This window comes from Larus michahellis, chromosome 2 (genome assembly GCF_964199755.1).
Source record: "Larus michahellis chromosome 2, bLarMic1.1, whole genome shotgun sequence".
Lineage (NCBI taxonomy): Eukaryota > Metazoa > Chordata > Aves > Charadriiformes > Laridae > Larus > Larus michahellis.
In genome coordinates this window covers 117,239,785-117,259,680 of record NC_133897.1, presented here as the reverse complement: position 1 = coordinate 117,259,680, position 19,896 = coordinate 117,239,785, and the positions used below count along the sequence as shown (strand labels likewise).

At 40.5% G+C, this 19,896-nt stretch overlaps 1 protein-coding gene across 1 annotated transcript in view; it reads right to left on the bottom strand.

Moving 5' to 3' along the window:
• Positions 1-10,812: 10,812 nt before the first annotated feature.
• Positions 10,813-19,896, bottom strand: part of YES1 (YES proto-oncogene 1, Src family tyrosine kinase) — a 50,433-nt gene continuing 41,349 nt past the window's right edge. The window contains exons 5-12 of the mRNA XM_074576792.1: positions 18,257-18,360; positions 17,915-18,064; positions 17,543-17,698; positions 17,092-17,271; positions 14,648-14,724; positions 14,141-14,294; positions 13,451-13,582; positions 10,813-12,691 (exon numbers count right to left, since the gene is read on the bottom strand). Coding sequence (XP_074432893.1) covers positions 12,483-12,691; positions 13,451-13,582; positions 14,141-14,294; positions 14,648-14,724; positions 17,092-17,271; positions 17,543-17,698; positions 17,915-18,064; positions 18,257-18,360 — 1,162 coding nt within the window. The 3' untranslated portion in view covers positions 10,813-12,482. The remainder of the gene's footprint in view (positions 12,692-13,450; positions 13,583-14,140; positions 14,295-14,647; positions 14,725-17,091; positions 17,272-17,542; positions 17,699-17,914; positions 18,065-18,256; positions 18,361-19,896) is intronic.

Below are 19,896 nucleotides of genomic sequence, written 5' to 3'. Positions count from 1 at the left end.
CAGCTTCCTATTCGCAGTAGACATCAGTTCCCGCTGCCAGCTATGACGCTATAGCCGGACAAGACGCGCTGTAGAGCTTCCCTGGTGTACACAAGGGCAGACACATGAAGAGGGCTTGTTGGGAGGGAAGCACACCTCTGAGCAGAAAGTAGCACCCACCCCCAGAGAAACAGCTTCTGTCCAAAATGAGCTGTTAAGATCATTTTCATTTTGACACCAACTAAAACATGAGCTCTTCTAATACAGTTAAAACCAATAGGGCCCAGTTGCCTTTATACTGGAAATATAACAAGATTTCCTTACCATGTCGACCAGTAACTTCCACATAAACTAGAAAACAAAAAAGAAATTAAATAACTGGAACCACATGGATGCCATAAAAGAGAAAACACACAGATGCTTTTTTCTTTATAAGGAAGTTTCATGAAGTGCAAGTATGTTTACATTTGTCACACAAAAGTAATTACTGACACTAAAGCAATGTGGTTCTCAACCCCAAGCAGGAACATTTGACACTTTCCCCTGAAAATCATTAAGGACTGAGCATCCTTCTTAACGTGGTTTCATTATGGAAGCAATATTGGTGGGGTGGTTATTAGAAAAAAAAAGGGCCTCATGCCAGCTATCTGAAACGGTGACCTTCCCTCCGGTCCCCTCCCTTGCTGGAAATCATCACCACACAAACTACCCTTTCAACGTATAAGATGTCTCTTCGTGAATTTTTTGATGAGCCTCTTTTTTGGGCTGTATTATGCTCTTGGACTTTGGCAAGCTGAAGGTTGCTGATGGCTTTCACAAGCAATGACACGTGAAGAAAAGAGTGGATGCTGGCAGGGCCCTGAGCTGGTGGGACTCAAGCCCACTCTTCCTTGTAAACTCTACAGTCAGGGCAGTGGAGTTGCATGTCCCAAGCCACGTGGTACTTGAGCGTGCACAGTGGCAACTCCAGTCAGTGCTACCTACAGCTTTTTGCTGTTTCTGTCCTCTTAAAACAGCAGGTCTGCAAGCAGCAAGTACGTCCAGCTGTGCCTGTCGGGATACAGCCACAGCAACACTGTACCGGGTATTATTTGTTCTCCTGCAGGGGTCTGAAGGGCTGGTGCTGGACTAGGACTCCACCACACCAAGGGTGTTAAGCTAACAGAGCAAAAGGCCAGTTTCTGACTGTCACAACCTAAAGGGTTACCTGGCCTACAAGCGTGGAGAGATCACGATTGCGGGTTTGTAGGATTCTGTAATACGTAAGGACACGGAAGCTTTATCCTCTAAATTTTTCTATCACAGATTACCACAAATACCACAAAAATCACCACAAGCAAGTATACTACCAGAAAAACCACCACTAGCAAACATACCTATGATTAATAAAATGAATGTGAATGAATATATATCAAGCTGTTACAAATTGCTATCAGCAATCAATAATATAGTATCAATCAATAGTATTGTATCAATCAATAGTAGCATCAATTAATATTGTAGTACGACCAATAACAGCAGCAGCCAAGTGGATATATACTATTACAGATTACCACAGTTTATCGTTAGTGAAGCAAACTTATCAACAATATAACAGCAGATATATTTTTGGTATATTACTTACATTAATATATATAATATCAATATGAAGTGAATTAGACAGAGTTCAGAAGGGGCCAAACCATGCCAAAAGGGGGGAAACAAACAGATCCCAGAGGGGGACCAACCATCCCCAGAAGAGGGGAGGACAGACCAAGCCAATAAGACAGCAGGCAGAGTCCCACTTCCAAAATGGTCCTCATCACAGACTCTAGTTTCAGCTAGGCATCGCTGGGGCGAGCCCAAGAACTCATAGAAAATTCATGTGGGATTCGACTGGGAAGTTCTCAGAAAGAGAGAGGCTCCATTTTTGATAAAAGTTGAATCTTTTTTACATCACAGAGAGATTAGAGGGAGCAGGACATTGAGCAGCCAATAGATGCTGTTAGTTTCCATTTTTCATCTGTAGCAGCCAATAGATGGTGTTGTTTTTTGTTCCTTCAGAGCAATTTTGTTTTTCAGACTGTTTTCCACCTTCTCAGGAGATAAATTGCTGTTCCAGTCCCTTGTTTTGCACTTATCAGTGGTATCTGTGGATGTTTCTGGTTTCTAGGTACCCTGGCTGCACTTCAACGAGGCCAGATGCACTTTTCACAGATGTTTTTTTAGGATTCACAGGGCTAGTCCCCAGGCTCGCAGTTCCAGGCTGGCAGCCCTTTCTCTGTCAGTATTTTTGAATAGACAATATCTTGTGTTCAGTAATTTCCCCTTCTGACCAGGCCACCTTTATGGTGGCTCACTTCACTGACTAAATAGGTTATTTTTAATATCCGGTAACATGTTAAGTATACAAGATGTGGCTCCCACACCAACAGCATATTTAGTAGGGAAGTGGCTAAAGGATTAAAATCTCAGAATAGAATCTCCAAGTAAGAAAGATGCAATCAAGAGAAGGGCATATGGAGAAACATCTGACAAGCAGGCCTAGGCAAAAACCTTTTCTTTCAGAAATGCCAGAGCTCCAACAAAACGACTCTGAAACATTCTGACCAATTCCACCACTAAGCACTGTGCAGTTGCTACAATTTTCCATCCTGCAAAAATTAAGCATGGGCAGAGTCACCAAGAACTCAGCGATGCCTGTACTTTATTTGACATTTTAAAGCTAAACGTGTATAAATTACTGCAAAATCAAGACCAGATGTGCAAATGAGGGCAACCAGAAGCAGGGAATCTCTCTGAATTAATGATCATTCCTATATTGAATTGCCATGAACATTACCTTTCCCTCTCACTTGGTCCACAGAGCATCCAGGACAGCGGCTATGGCCAAGTGCAGAGCACCCTTCTCTGGTCCAACCTGTTGAGCAAACAAATGTACATCCACCAGTGTCACCCACAGTGGTTTGATGCTCACCAGTGTCTCAGTTTCTGTTAAATGATACTTTGTTCGCCAGAGATTAAAAGACAGCGCTGTTGATAACACAGCAAGGGGAAAAGCCACTGATACTGGAAAAAAGGAGGAATTTATATTGGTTAAAAGTTACAAAAGAAGTAGAAGCTGAAATGTAAGACTTGTAGCAAATACCCACCTGAAAAACCTCTGAATAGTCACTTTCACCCTGGCTTGCCTTAGCGCCAGATATATTCCCAATTTCCAAGATTAAAAATGGAAATATTTTGTGAAAGTGCACAATTTATATGTTTGTTACTGTCCTTTTCACAACAGCACCCCCAATGTGTCTTACCCAGCAGAGTTGCCTGTCGCTGCTGAGTGCTCTGTAGAAGCCTCCGAAGTTCTCAACAATTTCTCCCATGTCTCTATCGACTACTTGACTAAAGAAAGCCTTGACAGCACTTATGACCGCAAAGCATAGCAGAATTTACTGCCTCATTACAGCCAAATGCCTGTAACAGAATGACTTTGGGCCCTTCCTTTTCTGACAGTCTATGAATTTGAAGTATCAGCATGGAACCATTCACTTTGCACCCAGATCTGAGTGGCCACTGTCAATTTAGTTGCATGGCCATGTTTCGTCTTACACTTGCCTGTTTCCAGATGCTGACCCCTTCCTCAAAAAAATTAATAGTTACAAAGGGCTTTCAAGATGAAGAGTTGCCCCTGTATCACCTCCGACTCCACAGAGGAGGAAAATGGCCACCCTAGACTGACAGCACAGAACACTGTGAAAGAAATAGAGGCCATCAGATCCCATCTCCTCTGAGGAAAACAGTGTTTCTATAAATGAGAGCGCCTTTATATACCATCCCTTTCAAGCAACTGCTGCATCTAACAGACTTGTTTTGGTAATTGCAGTCATGTTCAAGTTCCCATTTCCTCATAAGGCATTCTGTTTCTGGCAGTGAGATAATGGCAGTTGTGGTCCAGCTGTTTCAAGTTCCCAAGACTCGGGGCTGAGACTGAACTCTTGTTTTTTTTCCAGTCCCGCATACCACTACTCAACGTCAACATATATTCCCAGCAAGGGTTTTTCTTTGGGTAAACCACACGCAAATCATGTCTGGCAAACTGCAGAGTGTCAGAGAAAGGACAGACACAGCATGAAGCCTCGTGCCAACCATCATTTTCTTTAGGAGCATGGAATAAAGAGAGTCTCATAAGACATATGAGACTGTGTGTTCATCCTGTGAGGTCTCCCCCGTTCAGGGTATTTGCTTGAGATCTGAGAAACCAGTGTCTGAACCTCAGTTTTGTAGGAATCTTTTTGTGTGATTGTGGGCAAGATGCTTTACTTGCCTGTGTCCCAGTTCCTCTGCTGTTCCTACCTGCAGCGTGGGAAGAAGAACATCCCATCCCACTTTCCTTGGATGTGATGAATCATGTACTACAATGGCTGAGGTCATTTATGTATCTAGGCAGGTTATACCAAGTACTTTTCACTCACGATGACAGAAGGGTGTTCAGCATTTTATATGATAGCAGACCGGGTGATACACAGACTCCAATCTTAGGCTGACTAAAGATAATGGTTTATCCTTAAAGAAGCTTAAAATAACTGAGTATGTACTTGCCAGATTGCTAAGTGATTTTTTTAAAAAAAGTAGATGTTTCTGTAAGAAACAATTTTAAAGGTAGATTGAAGGAGGAAAAAGCATGATATCATCAAGTCACAGGTTTTGTGGGTGTTCAGCTGATTGCTTAGAGGGTCTTGACATATTCAGCAGTGTCTGTGAAACACCAGACTTGAGTGGCGAAGAAGGAATTGCTCATTCTGTGGTCTAGGGCACTGACTGGCTGAAAGGGTACTAGAAAGCCCTTCAAAAGCACTAGAAAGCCCTTCTAAAGCACTGCTGCAAAACAGTTACGTGTGGAAGTTACATGTGGATCAAGAAGAGAGCAATGAGAACTGCAGAGAAACTTGCACATGTGCTCCCAAGGCGCTGCTCGTAGAACACCATCGCAGTCGCGTCCTGTCGTAACAAACTGCTTTGCCCAACAAAAGCCTCCTGCCTGCCTGGCCACGTGTACCACAGTGTCTGAGATGTGTCAGCCCAGCAAGCTGGGGAATCAGACGCCGCTGATGATCACCACCATGCCCTACAGACCTTGGAGGCCGAGGTCAAGTGCTTACCCACGCATGGGCTGTCTGTGTGGTGGCTAGCTGCACCCCAGGGCCACCTGGGCCAGCCCCAGGCTGAGTATGCCAGGGGCTGGCAGGGTTTTCCACCACAAGCTCCACGCTGCCTGCACTAATGATTGATTCACTGGCTTTGTGGCAGCCAAACTGCTCTGCGGGGCCCTCAAGCTTTATCCAAGTTTTTCCATTTTTTTTGGAGTAGCTCAGGTGTCCATTGTGGGGGATAATGGGAAATTCCTGCAGGCTTTTCTTCGGAAATCACCTCTCCAAGCTCAATACCAGGAATCAAGGTTGGTAGGCGACGTAAAAGCTGCCCATCTGAAAGGAAATTCCCAGTAGACCAAACTGGATCCTGTCTGCTGCTTGATCACAGTCTTCAACTTGGTCCTGGATGAGTCAAAATACCTTTCCTTCCCTTGCCTTAGTTTGCCATCCAGACTTAATGAAGCTGATCTCGTTTGTGAAGTATTTGAGAGTGAGAAATGCTATATATTAGGTAAAAAGGGTTGTTGGGTAAGATGGCCAATGCCTTGGAAACCCCGAAGAGAGATGCTGCCTATCAGTAGATTTCTGCCTATTGCCTGGCATAACAGGGTCTGTCTTGGGGCAAAGAACAAACGCGAGTTGTGCTATTTTGTCGATAAATCAAGAGCACAAGGCAGGCTGGCCTGTCAATGTCAACATGTATCCCACTATCTTCGTGAATGCCATTTGTCATCCCCCAAGCTGCAGAGAGGGTCATTCCTTCTCACTTTAATGATCAATTGAACTCGGGGGGCATATCTATTGCTAAGCACACACCCACTTGCTCTTCAGAACACTTAGCAGCAATCTGAAAAGGCTGGGGCCATTCTCATGACAGTGGCGCCAGAGATTATATTTAGCCTATTAGTAATCTACTTATTATAACCTTAAACCCACCAAAGCTATTGATTGAACTTATGTTTGATATGGAAAAAAATCTCCCCTTGCAAATGGTAGTCCTTTGACAAAGGCAGCAAGATTAAATGCACACCTTTTGATGCAGTCACCTTAACAAATAACACTAAATTAAAATGTAAATACAGAAACTATTTCTATTGCACTTGCAGTCTTTTAGCACAAAGAAAAGAGTATATGTTTCTGCTAGTCATAAGCCAATTTGAAAGAGGGAGCCATTCCAGAAGTGAAGAGGGTAATACAGAACGAAATCAAAGCTCCAGTGGACGTGGTACGGATCTGACCTTGCTATAACAAGGGTGCTCAATTTGCCAGGCACCTTCCATTTAAAAAAGTAAAAAAAAAAAAGGTACATACAGCTGCTAAAGGCTTCTAATGTTTAATTCTGTGAATTCTCATATGTGTTCATGCGATTACTGCACAGCCACATGATGGAGAAATAATAATGGCCAGCTGTGGTGAAGAGCGAGCATCTAGGCTAGAACTGAGAGAAGGCGGCGGGTAGAGGGATGTAAGGGATGTAAGTCATCTAGTCACCGGCTTCCACTCTCAGAAACGTGAGCCAACACTCTTGCCTTTTCTCAGGAACTCTTCAGAAGGACAGAACCATTCCTGGCCTCCTTGCCAGGAATGAAGAGGGGCTGCAAACTAGCACGGTCATTCCCTGTTCAACAACCCACCTTGAGCATCTCCATGAGTGGCATACTGCACAGACGCGGGGGAAGCAGGGAGCCATCCTCACTGTTTTCATAATGAAGCAGCCAAATGATTACATGTTCTCCTTATTTGCGGCACTTTTATCATAGGAGTCAAGCTGAACTGAGATTTATCCTTTTTTGTTTTTGAAAGAGGAGAAATGCTTCCTTACCCAGCAAATGCAATCCTGGTGCTTCCAAACACTGAAGCCGAGAGAAGGATCATCAGCCACGGAGCCCCTGCAAGGCTGTCCCAAATGTGAATAAATGTGGAGGTATTGAATGAATGGCGAATGCAGCAGCTGGCACCTGTTGAGGTTCAGGAAAAAAGTGAGTTGTTAGCATGCACGGGATGGATTTTCAGGGCAAAATGTAAGATGCACAGATCTACCCATTTCCCAATATGTACTTACCAGTAGCCTCAGCTAGAGACTCAATAACCTAGCAGCAGGACACAAAGGAGAGGGGTGAAGTGCTCCTAGTGGGAGTAGCTTTTCGATAAAAAAAGAAATGCTTTCACAGCAGTCAGCTTCGGTGTCGATACACGACTGATTCATCATCAAGAGTGCTTGTATTCAGGTTTCCCTTTTAAATTTCCAGTCTGTTCCTCAGACCCTACTGAGTTTAATTAGGCAACTGTCCTCTCTCCTTTAAAAGCAACAAATCAAAAGCAACATGATGGCCAACGCGTGCTTCTACTCGCTTGAAGTAAATGAAATACTAAGAGATGGGCAATGTTCTGTAAAAGCACACAGTGCTATGAATACTTTAATCCCCCAGCAACAGTGGTTATTACAATTTGACTAAAAAAAATGCCTTTAAATTAAAAGAGAACATAAAAAAACCCAAACAAAACACCAACACGCTACCTACAAGAAGCATGTTTGCATGCAGAACTGACAGGGAAAAGAAGTTTGAAGAGTAGGACCAGTAAAGAACATGGGTCCCATGGGTAATGCCTAAGCTCTGTTAAGTTCCCAGGCACGCCACACCCATATGGAAAGGAGGGAAACCTAATGCAAAATCCCGCATCCACATACATCCACTAGGAAAGACATGCTAAGCTACTTGCCAGAGTGTCTGAAATGCCATCACTCTGGGGCTGAGCTCCAGAGGCAAGCATCCCTGCCAATTTGGGATCCGAGGACCACTATCTCTCTGGTTAGGCTCTCTGTATCATTTCATTTTTTTTTCCCTAGGAGCTGATCAAGGTTCATTCTTACAAATGACAGCAAAATGATGCTCTTTTTGTATTGTGACTCCCCAGCTAATATGAAGGGGCTCTGCTAGGAACTGGTCAGGGTGAACTGACCAGAACCACCATGGCGAGCAGAAGCAGCACTTGGCATTCATTAGCCTGGCTCCATTTCCACACAAGGGAACAGATTCTCCTCGTTTCCCCTGTGTTTCTACCTCCTTTTCAAAAGAGGACAGAGAGGAGAACGGATGACACCTGCTATGCCGCACCCCTCAACCTGCTTCCCTCTGCCCTGTGAAGCAGCACAGAACTTAGTACCTCAGCTGCTGATCTCCGTCCTTCCATCTCACTCTCCCCCTTTCCCTCCCCTGCGCTAAGGTAGAAGCAGGGAAGCTGTTGATGTTTCTCCAGCTAACACTCTCCCTGTTAAGGGTCAGTAGGAAAAAGTGTAGAGAAGAAAAAGAACCCAGTCCTTAAGTAAATGCTTAAGACTGTGGCTGAAGTCCCCCAGTGGGTTCTGCTCCCCACTCTCAACAACATCCCGACCACCTGTGTAAGATCCACCAGCTATCCCAGATTCTTCAACAGAGTCCAGGTTTTACACTCGAGGCTGTTACATCAAAAATAGATGCAACCATCCCATTCCTACCTACCGTCTCTTCCAACCCTGTCTTGAAAAGGCATCTGCCAGAGATGCACGTCATGGGGGTCTCCAGCCTCCTCTGGTGCCTGGAAGGTCCATGGCAGTCCTGCTCCTGCATTAGGATCAGGCTGAGGCAGGGGCAAGGTGTGCTGCTGTGAAGGCACCCGCACAAAGAGAGTCCGAGTACCTACTGCACAAGACAATAGCTAGTGGATGAATCACGATTCTGGACTTCAGCAGTTATCCACCCAGACCTGCTTACGGCGCCCAAATCAGTTATTCAAATTGAGTCTTAAATTCCTTAGCAAGGTGTGGGAATCTGAATCTCCTGTTTGCAACGTACTGCTTACCTGTGGTTTAAACCCAACATGACCGCGTAGCTCTAAGTCCTGCCTGTTGGGGGAAAGTTGGCACAAATACAAACACCTACGGCATCTTCACAGAAAACGTAAAGAAACTGAGAAGTTTATTGGATCGAATAGATCAAAATAAATAACAAAGGTGGGGGCTCATGAAGTTTAGTTGTTTTATATTCATTTATACTCATTCCAGCTGTGGATAATGTGTTTTAGAACAAGCAGTATTGTAGATGACTACGTGTAAGACAGCATTCCGGCTTGTTTCTACCCATCAGCAACTCTAGGAGACTTTTTTTTTTTTTTAAAGGAAAAAAAAACCCAACCCCAAAAAAACCTTTCCAAGGCTACTTTTCAGTGGTAAGAGCTACTCCCAACCCTAGTGAAATGACAATTCAGTGGCTGCAAGGATAAGAACACATAAGGTTCTTTTCATAATGCTTTATGCCAAAATAGGGACGCATTTTATCTAAATAGTAGGATTGCACACATTTTTATGTTTGAAAGTTTACTCAAAAATAGTGTGAAGATATTCTTAAAATGCTACAGCTTGAAACAACGCATGACAGAACCAATCTGCAGGCCTAGCACGCAGAATGGGTACCGCAAGGTTCTGATGGACGAGGAGAATACAGATTACCAGAAATTACATGACTGTTGTAATTAAAAATAGCAAAACATTAATTACATAACAGGAAATACTAAAAATACAGTAAACTTTGCAATTTGTAGGTTCTGTAAGTATGTTTTTTAGTGCCGTATTAGTTATCACTGAAACTCAAACAGTGCCGGCTCCTTGATCTACAGCGGCACTGTATATACAGGTCAGGACTTGCGGTTTGAGTTGTACTGGTCGTTGAGACAGGAAACATTCAATGAAGTTGAGATAAAACAACAGCTATCGCAAGAACAACTGTATAAAATTCCCTGAAAAACTGCACAGAAGTCAACAGTGGCTGCTAATACCTGATAAAGGAAAAGAGAGGAAACGTGTTTGCCCTACAGCGTGGCCGTGATGGCCACAGCTGAGTCGATGCTGGACTTGCCCTCACAAGAATCCCAAGTCTGTCTGTCTGTCCGTCCATCACAGGGGTTAGTTTTAAGTCTAGACAGAACTGTTCTAGCCTATTCCTGACAAAGGCTTCTGAACTGCTCAAGAAAATCACTCCCTTTTCACAGCAATAACGCACCATGAACTCAGCGTCTTGTATGAAAGTACATTAAAATACTTTACAGAGGATAAAAATACACCCAAAACTCAGGAAGGTTTTATTACCCTCCTTTTCTCCTCAGTGTGAAGGCTACTCTGCTTTTGTCCCCCTCCCGCCTTTCCCCGTTCCCCCTCCCCCCCTCAAATAAGCAGATGCAATCAAGGAGAAATTTATTTTGAACCAATTCTGCAAAACAGTTCAACAATGCCATACTTTATAAAAATACTTAGTTACATAATTAAACTTATTACTATTTATATAAAAAGTGTGAATGTGAATTTTAAACTCTGTTAGGGTAAGAACCACATCAAGGTCTTCAGGTGAAACAAATAAATTTTCATAAACATACAAACTCTTTTGGAGAAGTCTTATAATACACAACCATTTACAATGAACACGTTCGTTAAGTTAGTGTTTTATTCCTTTACTATACAAGTGTTATTACAATGAACTGTTCCATTCAGTAATTAAAAATCCAAACAATGCCAGTGTCAGTTTTGGCATTTTTTGTTATAACTATTAATACATAAACTCATATGATTGTGTTATTAATTTTAAAATATTTAGAAAAATTAAAATGCCATTGTAGTTTTTGGGTTTTTTTGATTATTTTTTGTATGTGTTTTTTTTTTTGTTTTATTTTTGTTTTTCTTACGTAAAGCCCTTTTAAAATTTGATAACCACAGATGTATAGGTGATGAGCGAGGATGAGGGAAAACAAAAAATGATGGCACTGTTCTTACAAAGATCTGTTTGGTAGCTGGATTCAATGTAGTGTAAACCCATGAAGAATGTGAAGTTTAGTACCAGAACTATATTACCAGCTTTTCTGAAATTCATTTGTTGGCTAGCTTTACAATGATAATATGAATTCCAACCTGGTAGTGAAGTAAGAGTTTAGTGTTTCAAAATTGAAGTACATAAGCTTGATCAGAAATTCAAGAACCTCATGCAAACTGTTGAGTAAAAGACATGATGTTATTGCTTGATATGTCAGTAGCCAAAGAAAATAAATCTCGATGTAGTGTCAGCTGGGCTGAATGCCAGCAAATTTCAATGTCACTAGGTTCGGACAATATTAAATATATTTTACCCTTTTTAGTTTTCAAACTTTCACATTTTCTTTTGTTCATTTTTAGTTAAATAATTCTGTAGGAAGGGCAGAAACGGGAAGAGCAACTGCGTGTGAGTGTGTCTTAATAGTCAAGAAAAGCAAAAGTGCAATCAAATCCCTGAACTAGTGACAGCTAGCATTGGTGGCACCCACCCTTGTTAACACACATAAGCCACATACGACAGTACCAAACCTGTCTCTGCAAAAGGACTATAGAGCGTCCGTTTACCAGCTTCAGTCTTGCTTTCCTGGTGAGCTTTGTTCAGGTAGTCTTCCCATACAAAAGCTCGCTGTTGGATTGGAGCATTAATTAAAAGATTAAAGGCTTTCCCCCCCTGATTGTATTACATAGCTTCAAGTTCAAATATCATCATACTTTATCAACACAATTTTATAAAATATTACCTCAATTTTCTAGTTACCTTCATTATTCTTAATTAGCTACGCAGAAAGAAAAAAAGAAAAATATCTCATGCTACTTTCCAGTTACATTAATACAAGTATTAACACAGTGCATTATGCCCTCTAATTTCACTATTGAGGTCTACCATTTAGATCAAGTTTCTCATTCACTGTTCCAATTTCTCTTTTAACCTGCCTATCCTAATGAAGTCCGTGCAAGAGGAAGCTTAGAGATCAAGGCTATGCATCAAATATAGTTGTTATAGTTGTACCATCTTTTTTTTTTTTTTCTCTTTTGGGGGTAGGGGGGTGGGGATGGGGGCACACAAGTAATTTTGAACACAGGGAGTTTTACAGAACTGGAATAGAATTGCTTGGTCCCACAAAGTTCTTCTGCTTTAAAAATGTCTTACCCCAAGATCACTAATTCCAGACAATTCCCTCTGTAGTAGGGGGGAATGCAGCATGATTATCAAATGTTGGGAAAATAAAGGATTTGAAACATTGGGTTTTCTGCTATTATTGACACCAACACACATTTTTCTACCCCGGAATTTTCAGTAAGCTTCCTTTGGACCCTGAAAATAAGTTGGGAAAGAGGAAAAAAAATAAAAACATGTCATTGGTAAATTAGATTATAACACTTGAAAAGTGGTTTTGTGCAACTGCATTATGAAATTCCAGTTTGCCATTAAGAGCATGCAAAGTAGCGAAGATTTTCTTTCCTTTGATTCCTTTTAGACGTCAGGAATTCTTTGCAAGTCTTTTACATTTGGCAGATTTGTGCATGTTATATAGACTGTTGGCTTATAAATTGTCTCCGGGCTGGTACTGTGGTTCTGTAGCAGTAAAGTAGTCCTCCAAGAAAGACTGTATATATTCAAATGTTGGTCTCTCATCAGGGTCCTTCTTCCAACACAGTTTCATTAACTCATGGAGAGACTCTGGGCAGCCTTGCGGGCAAGGCATTCTATATCCACGTTCCACTTGTTCCAGAACTTCCCGATTCACCATCCCTGAAAGGAAAGCACGTTAGCTCTGAATAACGTTATGCAAAGAACAGTTTCCCAAAGTTCTTCAAGTGTCTCTCCGGACACAGTGCACGTGAATCTACCATAGCAGAACCTTTAAGGAACACACTTCATAATGAATGAGTTTTTTACATTTTGCATTAAATACATTTTCTGAAAATTATTTCCTTACACCGTTAATTCCTCAATACCTGGTCTTTCTTCCATTTGTATACTTCCACACTGCCTTGGACCTGTCCTTTCAAAAAAGAGACTTGAGCACAAATACTTTCTGCCTGCCTTCGGTTCCATTCGAGGACCACTTGATTTGAAGTCAGGCCAAGAAAAGGCATTTTATACCTAACAGACCTGCCTTAGAAATTCCAGTCACGGCAAAATATCTGAAAAAATGTTGCATATGTTTAGTTTCAAAAACTGGTCTAGCAGGTTCACTCTACTGATGCTCACTGTAGCCTGGGAAAATGTCAAAAGCAGAAATTTCAGGAACAGACAGATAAGAAAACACAAGGATATCCACTATTCTGAAATGAACTATCAGTCACATTTACAAATGCTACATATAATAGTTAATCTGTAATTAAAACAAAGTAGCTTTGTCAACAAAGGAACCAGTGAAACAAAACTAAGTTTTTGTCTCTGCTTGTCAACTGTGGGCTCTGAACGAAGGCAAATAAGTACAAAAGGTAACTTCAGAAGAACACAACACCACAAAGAAAAGAAAGATCTATTACATTTTCCTCTTACCTGGATATGGCACTCTCCCCTTTGTTACCAGCTCTGTCAGTAAAATTCCAAATGACCACACATCGGACTTGATTGTAAACCGACCGTACAATGCTGCTTCAGGAGCGGTCCATTTAATTGGAAATTTAGCTCCTGCAAACATTGGAAATACAGATACTCAGTTCTCCCTTGTTTATGCATAATTTGCTTACACTTTGAAGTATTTTAAAAAGAATACTGCACTCAAATTTTTCTTATGTTTTGCTTTGTTGACAAAATTCGAGGTGGTTTAGTATTTGAATATTTCAAACTGGAAAGCAGTTTCAAACTAGGGCAGCAACTACTGGCTACAATTTCTGTAAGCACTTAAGACATCTGGGATTCTTAATTAAATATCTCTCAAAAAGTGGGATGATTTTCAGAATCCGACGAGCAACCCCTCTGGAATCTCAGCTCTCTTCAAACTGTACCAAGTTTTCCCCCCAAAAAATAACTAAAAACGTTTTTTGAAAACATAAGCAAACTGACAGATAATTTTGAACATTTAAGAAGTTTACTAAAATTACACTTAGGCGAGGGGGACACGTGAACACAGCTGTGAAAGCACACTTACGCATAATCTTTATTAATGCAGACACACACAGACACATTCTGCTAAATGTAATAGTTTTAAGTAAGGTCTTATTTACTCAGTAAATAAATCAGTCTTACCTTGTCTTGCAGTGTACTCATTGTCCTCTATTAACCTTGCTAAACCAAAGTCTGCTATTTTACACACAAGATTGTCTCCTACGAGAATGTTAGCTGCCCGGAGATCCCTGTGGATGTAGTTCATTCTTTCAATGTAAGCCATGCCATCAGCAATCTTGAAAATAAAGTTTTATTAAAGATTATTTTTCATTACTATACACGTTTCTCCCAAGCATTAAGCTGTACCCCTTTATTTTAGCTCCATTCTCACTGTATAGGAATATATAGGGGTATAGCATAGCAAGAGCTTGTGACAGCACCGATTAGAGTGTGTCTGGCTATTCAGTATCTGCTGATTGGGAACTACACTGTTTCTTTTTGACAAATTACAAACCTAAATAGAAGATGCAATACAGAACAGCCCACAATAGCCAAAGAGTTCAATATTCATGTTTGGTTGATATCCGATACAGTTTTAGATCTCTCCTCTAAGCACAAAATACAGATTTGTTGGTTTATACCATGTACCTGAGCAGCCATGTCGACAAGCTGTGGGAGTTTTAAGTATTTCCCTTCTCCTTCTTTAAGGAAGTCTAGCAAGCTGCCTGTAAAAGATGACACATTTTGGGTATTAAAAAGGAAAACCCCAAAATATTAACTTCACCTGAAAATAAAAATGAGATTTTTTTTCCTAGACGTGATGATTTACATATTAATCACCCAAAATACGTATTTGAAAATCCATCATTTACCAGAATACACGACTCAAGGACTGTACCTGTAGTTGCCTCTGTCCTGATAAATAATTAGGGCGAGTTTTATCCCAAGGTCTTGGAATCCATTTCAGTAATTCAGACAACTGAACACTGATAAAACAGACTGCCGCTTGATGATCATATGGTAATACATCTGGATTTCTCCCAATATTCCTGGTATTAATGCCCTTCCTAGCTGGACATTTTTCCACTGTGAGATTTATAATTAAAGAGCAAAAAAAAAAAAAATCTCCTATCCATTACTTTTTCTGCCAGCTCCTATTATATACTAGCGAAATTATTCTGAACTTTCTGTTTTTATTTTGTTGCTTTTTCTTCCTTACAGAGGAAACCAAAAGTATCTTCCATTCTTTACAATATATTATCTTTTCCCATTTATATAATGCAATTGTGTCCAGAACATTACAACGTGAGTAGTATTTGAAACCAGTTCCGAGGACCTGCGCTCCTCCTAAGACAGCAATCTTTACACAAGTAGTAAAACTTTGTTTCTGGCACAACAGCTTTCCCTACAGGTGTTACTACGCCACAAGGGTACAGGAACACGATCTCTTCTTTAAGAAACTGGTGAAGACCGATAACTAACCAGTCTCATCGCAGTCAAAATTACGATGACAGAATTACAAGTGTGCCAATGGTGGGGGGAAAAAACCCCACTGATCTGCGGATCTTGCAGTGGATTCACGGCTGTAGCTGTGAATTAGATACCTCCAATGTGTTTTTAGTCGCTTACTGTATTTTTGCATTGAAAGTAAAAGCGTGGCATGCCAGACCCACACTGCACCTTCTATTTGTTATCTGTGTTTGCACAGACTTTTCCCCATCTTGGTTCATGAGCTCAAAGGACCGAAGATGAGCAATGATTTCACACTGACCTCTAGCAACCTGTCCGTTTTGGAAATAAAAGTTTGGGTACTGTGCAATTCTTACGCAGCTCTTTTCCTTGTAAAAGGAGGGGGAAAAGGAAAAAAAAAAAAAAAAGAAAAGAAAAGCAAGAGAACCTTGTTCTAATGACTTTCAAGCATGAATTACCAATGAGGTTTTATGTTGTTTTGGTAAAATGTGAGAAGTTTTTCAAATGCAAACAGAGACTTCCAATGGCATTTTGTATCCATAACTTAAGACAAACATACAACTACTTTTCCATTTCTTTACTTCTGCTTTTGCCAGGTAACATCCCAGTTCTGATTTTAATTTTTTTTTTTTTTTTTTTTATGCATAATGCTGTAAAGCGTTTTTTTAATCCTGATTGTCTCGCCAAAACCCGATTTCTGAACACTGAAAACTGATTTTGCATGGCAGCTTTAAGATCTGACAGAGAGATTGTCTGGTGTTATTTAAGAACAACACCACCACCACAGATGGAACTTTAATATTTTCTGTTCCTTTCTACCTTTTAAAACTTATACAACGCTTAAAAACCCCATCTAACCAGGAAAAAAAAACCCCTACATATTTGTGGCAGAGTACTGAACACAAGAAGCCACTCTCTTGGACTTTAACATCGTTCCTATTTTTTACCAGGATAGCAAAATTTCTCTGTGAGGTGAACAGAAGTCTGCGTTTTATAAAACTGGAATAATTGACTTGAAAATCTGCTGCTTCTTAACATTAATATGCTTATGATGTCTATTTCTACATTCAGCTTAAATCTCTAAATCTCTGTTTCAGCAGTAGGGGGAGGGAGAAATGATATTCAGCAAAGGAAGAAGGATGAAAGACTGAAAACAAGGAGGTAATGGAGGCAGCGTGGAAAAAAAAAAATCCTCAACCTTTTAAAAATTTACTATTTCACCGCTGGAAAATAAAAACTAAAAAAACCACCCTAAACCCAACTGATTCTGTTGTCGTGAGTATGATCTGTCTACAGGTGGGCATATTCTCATAATAAGATTCGCAGCTATATCATCCAATTTAAATGTAACAGGCAGTACACACTAAAAATGAGGAAAAAAACCCAATCTTGTACTTGAAAGATTAGCAAGGGTGACACAGATGTGCAAAAAAATCATGCCTCCACCCACGATCTAAATTAGAACTGCTTCAAGTAGGTCAAGCATTGCTCATTTTAATTTAATCAAAATTGTCATTTATACTCCAGTCAGCTTAAACCTAACATTAATTAAACATTTAATTTGTTGCTGGGATCTTAAATAATCTTTTAAATGTAGTATCTTCAAACTATTCTGCACACACCTTTTGTCATGAATTCAGTGACGATGTAGATTGGTTCCTCAGAAACAACAGCATAGAGTGGAACAAGCTTGTCGTGTCGTAATTTCTTCATGATCTGAGCCTCCTGCAGGAAAGCTTCTGGCATCATTGTACCAGGTTTTAGTGTCTTGATCGCTACTTTTGTGGTTCCATTCCATGTTCCTAGAAAAACAAATTAGATTTCATTCTCCCCTATGGTACCAAAGAGGTTTTCTCCTGAAACTGTTTGCTTTTTGCATGTTTTGTTAAGCTAACAGTATAATTATAAATTTAAAATATATTGAATATTATCTTCACCCTTACATGACTGATGGTAGTTGGTACTTTTTCAATTCTTTATCAGGTTATCTTTTCAGATCCCAATACTGATTTACTTAAAATACTATTAAAACCTTCACACGAACAACTGAAAGGTGTCGCATTAAGCTCTTACCCATCCATACTTCACCAAAACATCCTTGGCCCAACTTAACTTCCAGCCTTAAAGATTCTCTAGGAATTTCCCAGGCATCTTTTGCTAGTCCCTGTGTTTGTGGTTTCACAGTGGGACACACAGTTGTTAGCTTATGACACAGCCCATCAGCATGTTCTGCAAAATGGAAAAAATAAGCTTTGTCATTAAGCAGGGGTATCACTGTAACAAAAGTAACATCATGATGTTGATAAAAAGAACAAGTCTATTCACTGTTTGTTGAAATACAAAAGAAGTTTTATAATTTTGAATATTAGAAATAAGCTGCATATGCAGTTTTTCTTCCTAGTGATAGACAGAAGGTAGCATTGGGACTCTAGAACTTGGTCTTACCTCTGTAGTGTTTCACCAACTTCTGTAGAGATTCAAATTGTGCTCTGGTTGTGATATAGTATCCACCATTGTCAAGTTTTCTGATTTTGTAGTGTTTCACATTATCACCTCTGACCTCATCCCAGTCACGTATGGAAAGGGAGTAAGCACCTAGGAAACAAGTCATACTTGGTTCTTCACCAAAAACTTAAAAACATATTTAACACATCTCCCTAACTGTCATTATACACATACATGTGTGCACATCCATATGTATAATGTGATAGACGTAAAAATGGTCATTATGTCCACCTTGGGGGTGAGGAAGTGGGAGAGGGAAGAGCTATACATAAATATACACACCTTTAGTGGTTTCACTCTCTCTTACTAAGAAAATACCACGCTGGTTCCCAGGATTTAACAGTAGCCTTTCTGCATCCTTCCTGCCCATCTTACCAAAATACCACCTAGAAAGTGTTAAAGGAAACATGTGTAAGTAAGAGCTCCTATGTTTTGGTAATTATGTAAATACAAGATTTAGAAATCTCACGCATTGACTGAACGACTAGTATCCCAAAGCCGTTACAGATCAACAAAAGTAATGACATCCATATAATCAAAGGATTAAGATGACCTATTGCTATACGACTCTCATTTCTACTGTTTGCAAAATACATGTAAAGAGGCCTCTATCTGCAAATACTATGTTTTTATGATGGTTTAATAATGGACATCAACAGGACTCATCATTGAAAGTAACACCTTCCTTCCGGTTAAGAAGTTCACAGGTCAAGCTGCATCAGATGACAATGAAACACTGTTAGTAGCACACGCAAAACACTGCAGCAGCTGCAACTACCTTCTCTAAGAAGTTTTGGCTACATGTTAAAAACCCCAATATTTAATGCAAAATGGGCGTGCACAAATATCACCAGATCACAAGTTCATTCAGGTTGTAAGGGGCGCTTGGGAAGTCTCTAGTGCAGCCTCCTGCTGCAATCGGGGTCAGCTGTGAGACCAGACCTGGCTGCTCAGGGCGTTGTGTCCACTCCAGTCTTGAAAACCTTGAAGGATGGACCCTGTACAGCCAGCCTGGGCAACCTGTGCTCTTGCCTGGCTGTCCTCACAATAAAGAGGTTTCTTCTTATACCCAGCTGGAACCTCCCCTGTTACAACTTCTGTTACCTCCCACCCTTCTGTACCTCAGTAGAGGGAGCACTTTTTCCTGCGGATCAATTACCAACAGCCCTGTAGTGGGTATCACTTGTCTCTGAGTAACACTCCATCTTTGTTGCATCATTCTGATACCAAAAACATGCAGACATTTTGAAACACCTGTGTTGTTTTTTTTTCATTCCTTAAGTTCTTTCACAAGAGGAATTCTTCTATGCTCCCTAAGAGTGCTCGTCCTGACGAACAGCCTTCACAAAGCTCTGTTCTGAGCCAGCGATAATTTTAAGGTCCATCTCCCAGTGAATTCCCAGACTTTGGAGTAACACTTTTTTCTACCTATATTTTATTTTGATTGTGTGCCTCAGAAGTCACAAAGTGATGCAAAGTGTAGATTTCAAGCATTTTCATTTGGGATCATCACAACATCAAGCAAACCTGGCTTCATGATTGTTGGGAGAAGAAAAGAAAAAGTATTGGAAACTGCTGGAAAACAATGGTTTTGTGGGTGAAACATTTTGTAGGGGAAAAACGTAGGTAAGGAGGGATAATTTTCTTGGCCTCTGAACAGAATGGCCTGTGCAATCGCTTGGGAATTTGAAACTTATTCTTACTTTTAATTGTATTTGCAGTTTGACTACGTAAGTAGACATGCAAAGTTAGAATTGGATATGAAAGCACATACACTTGAGACAATTTGGATGTAACTTAAAATCTTATTGAAGCACACTTGAACCCAAGTTAATTACTTCACATGAAAATGCCTCTTCCCCAGACTACTACAACGATTTACAAACTGTATGGTAAAGTACTATTTTATTTCATTACCTATA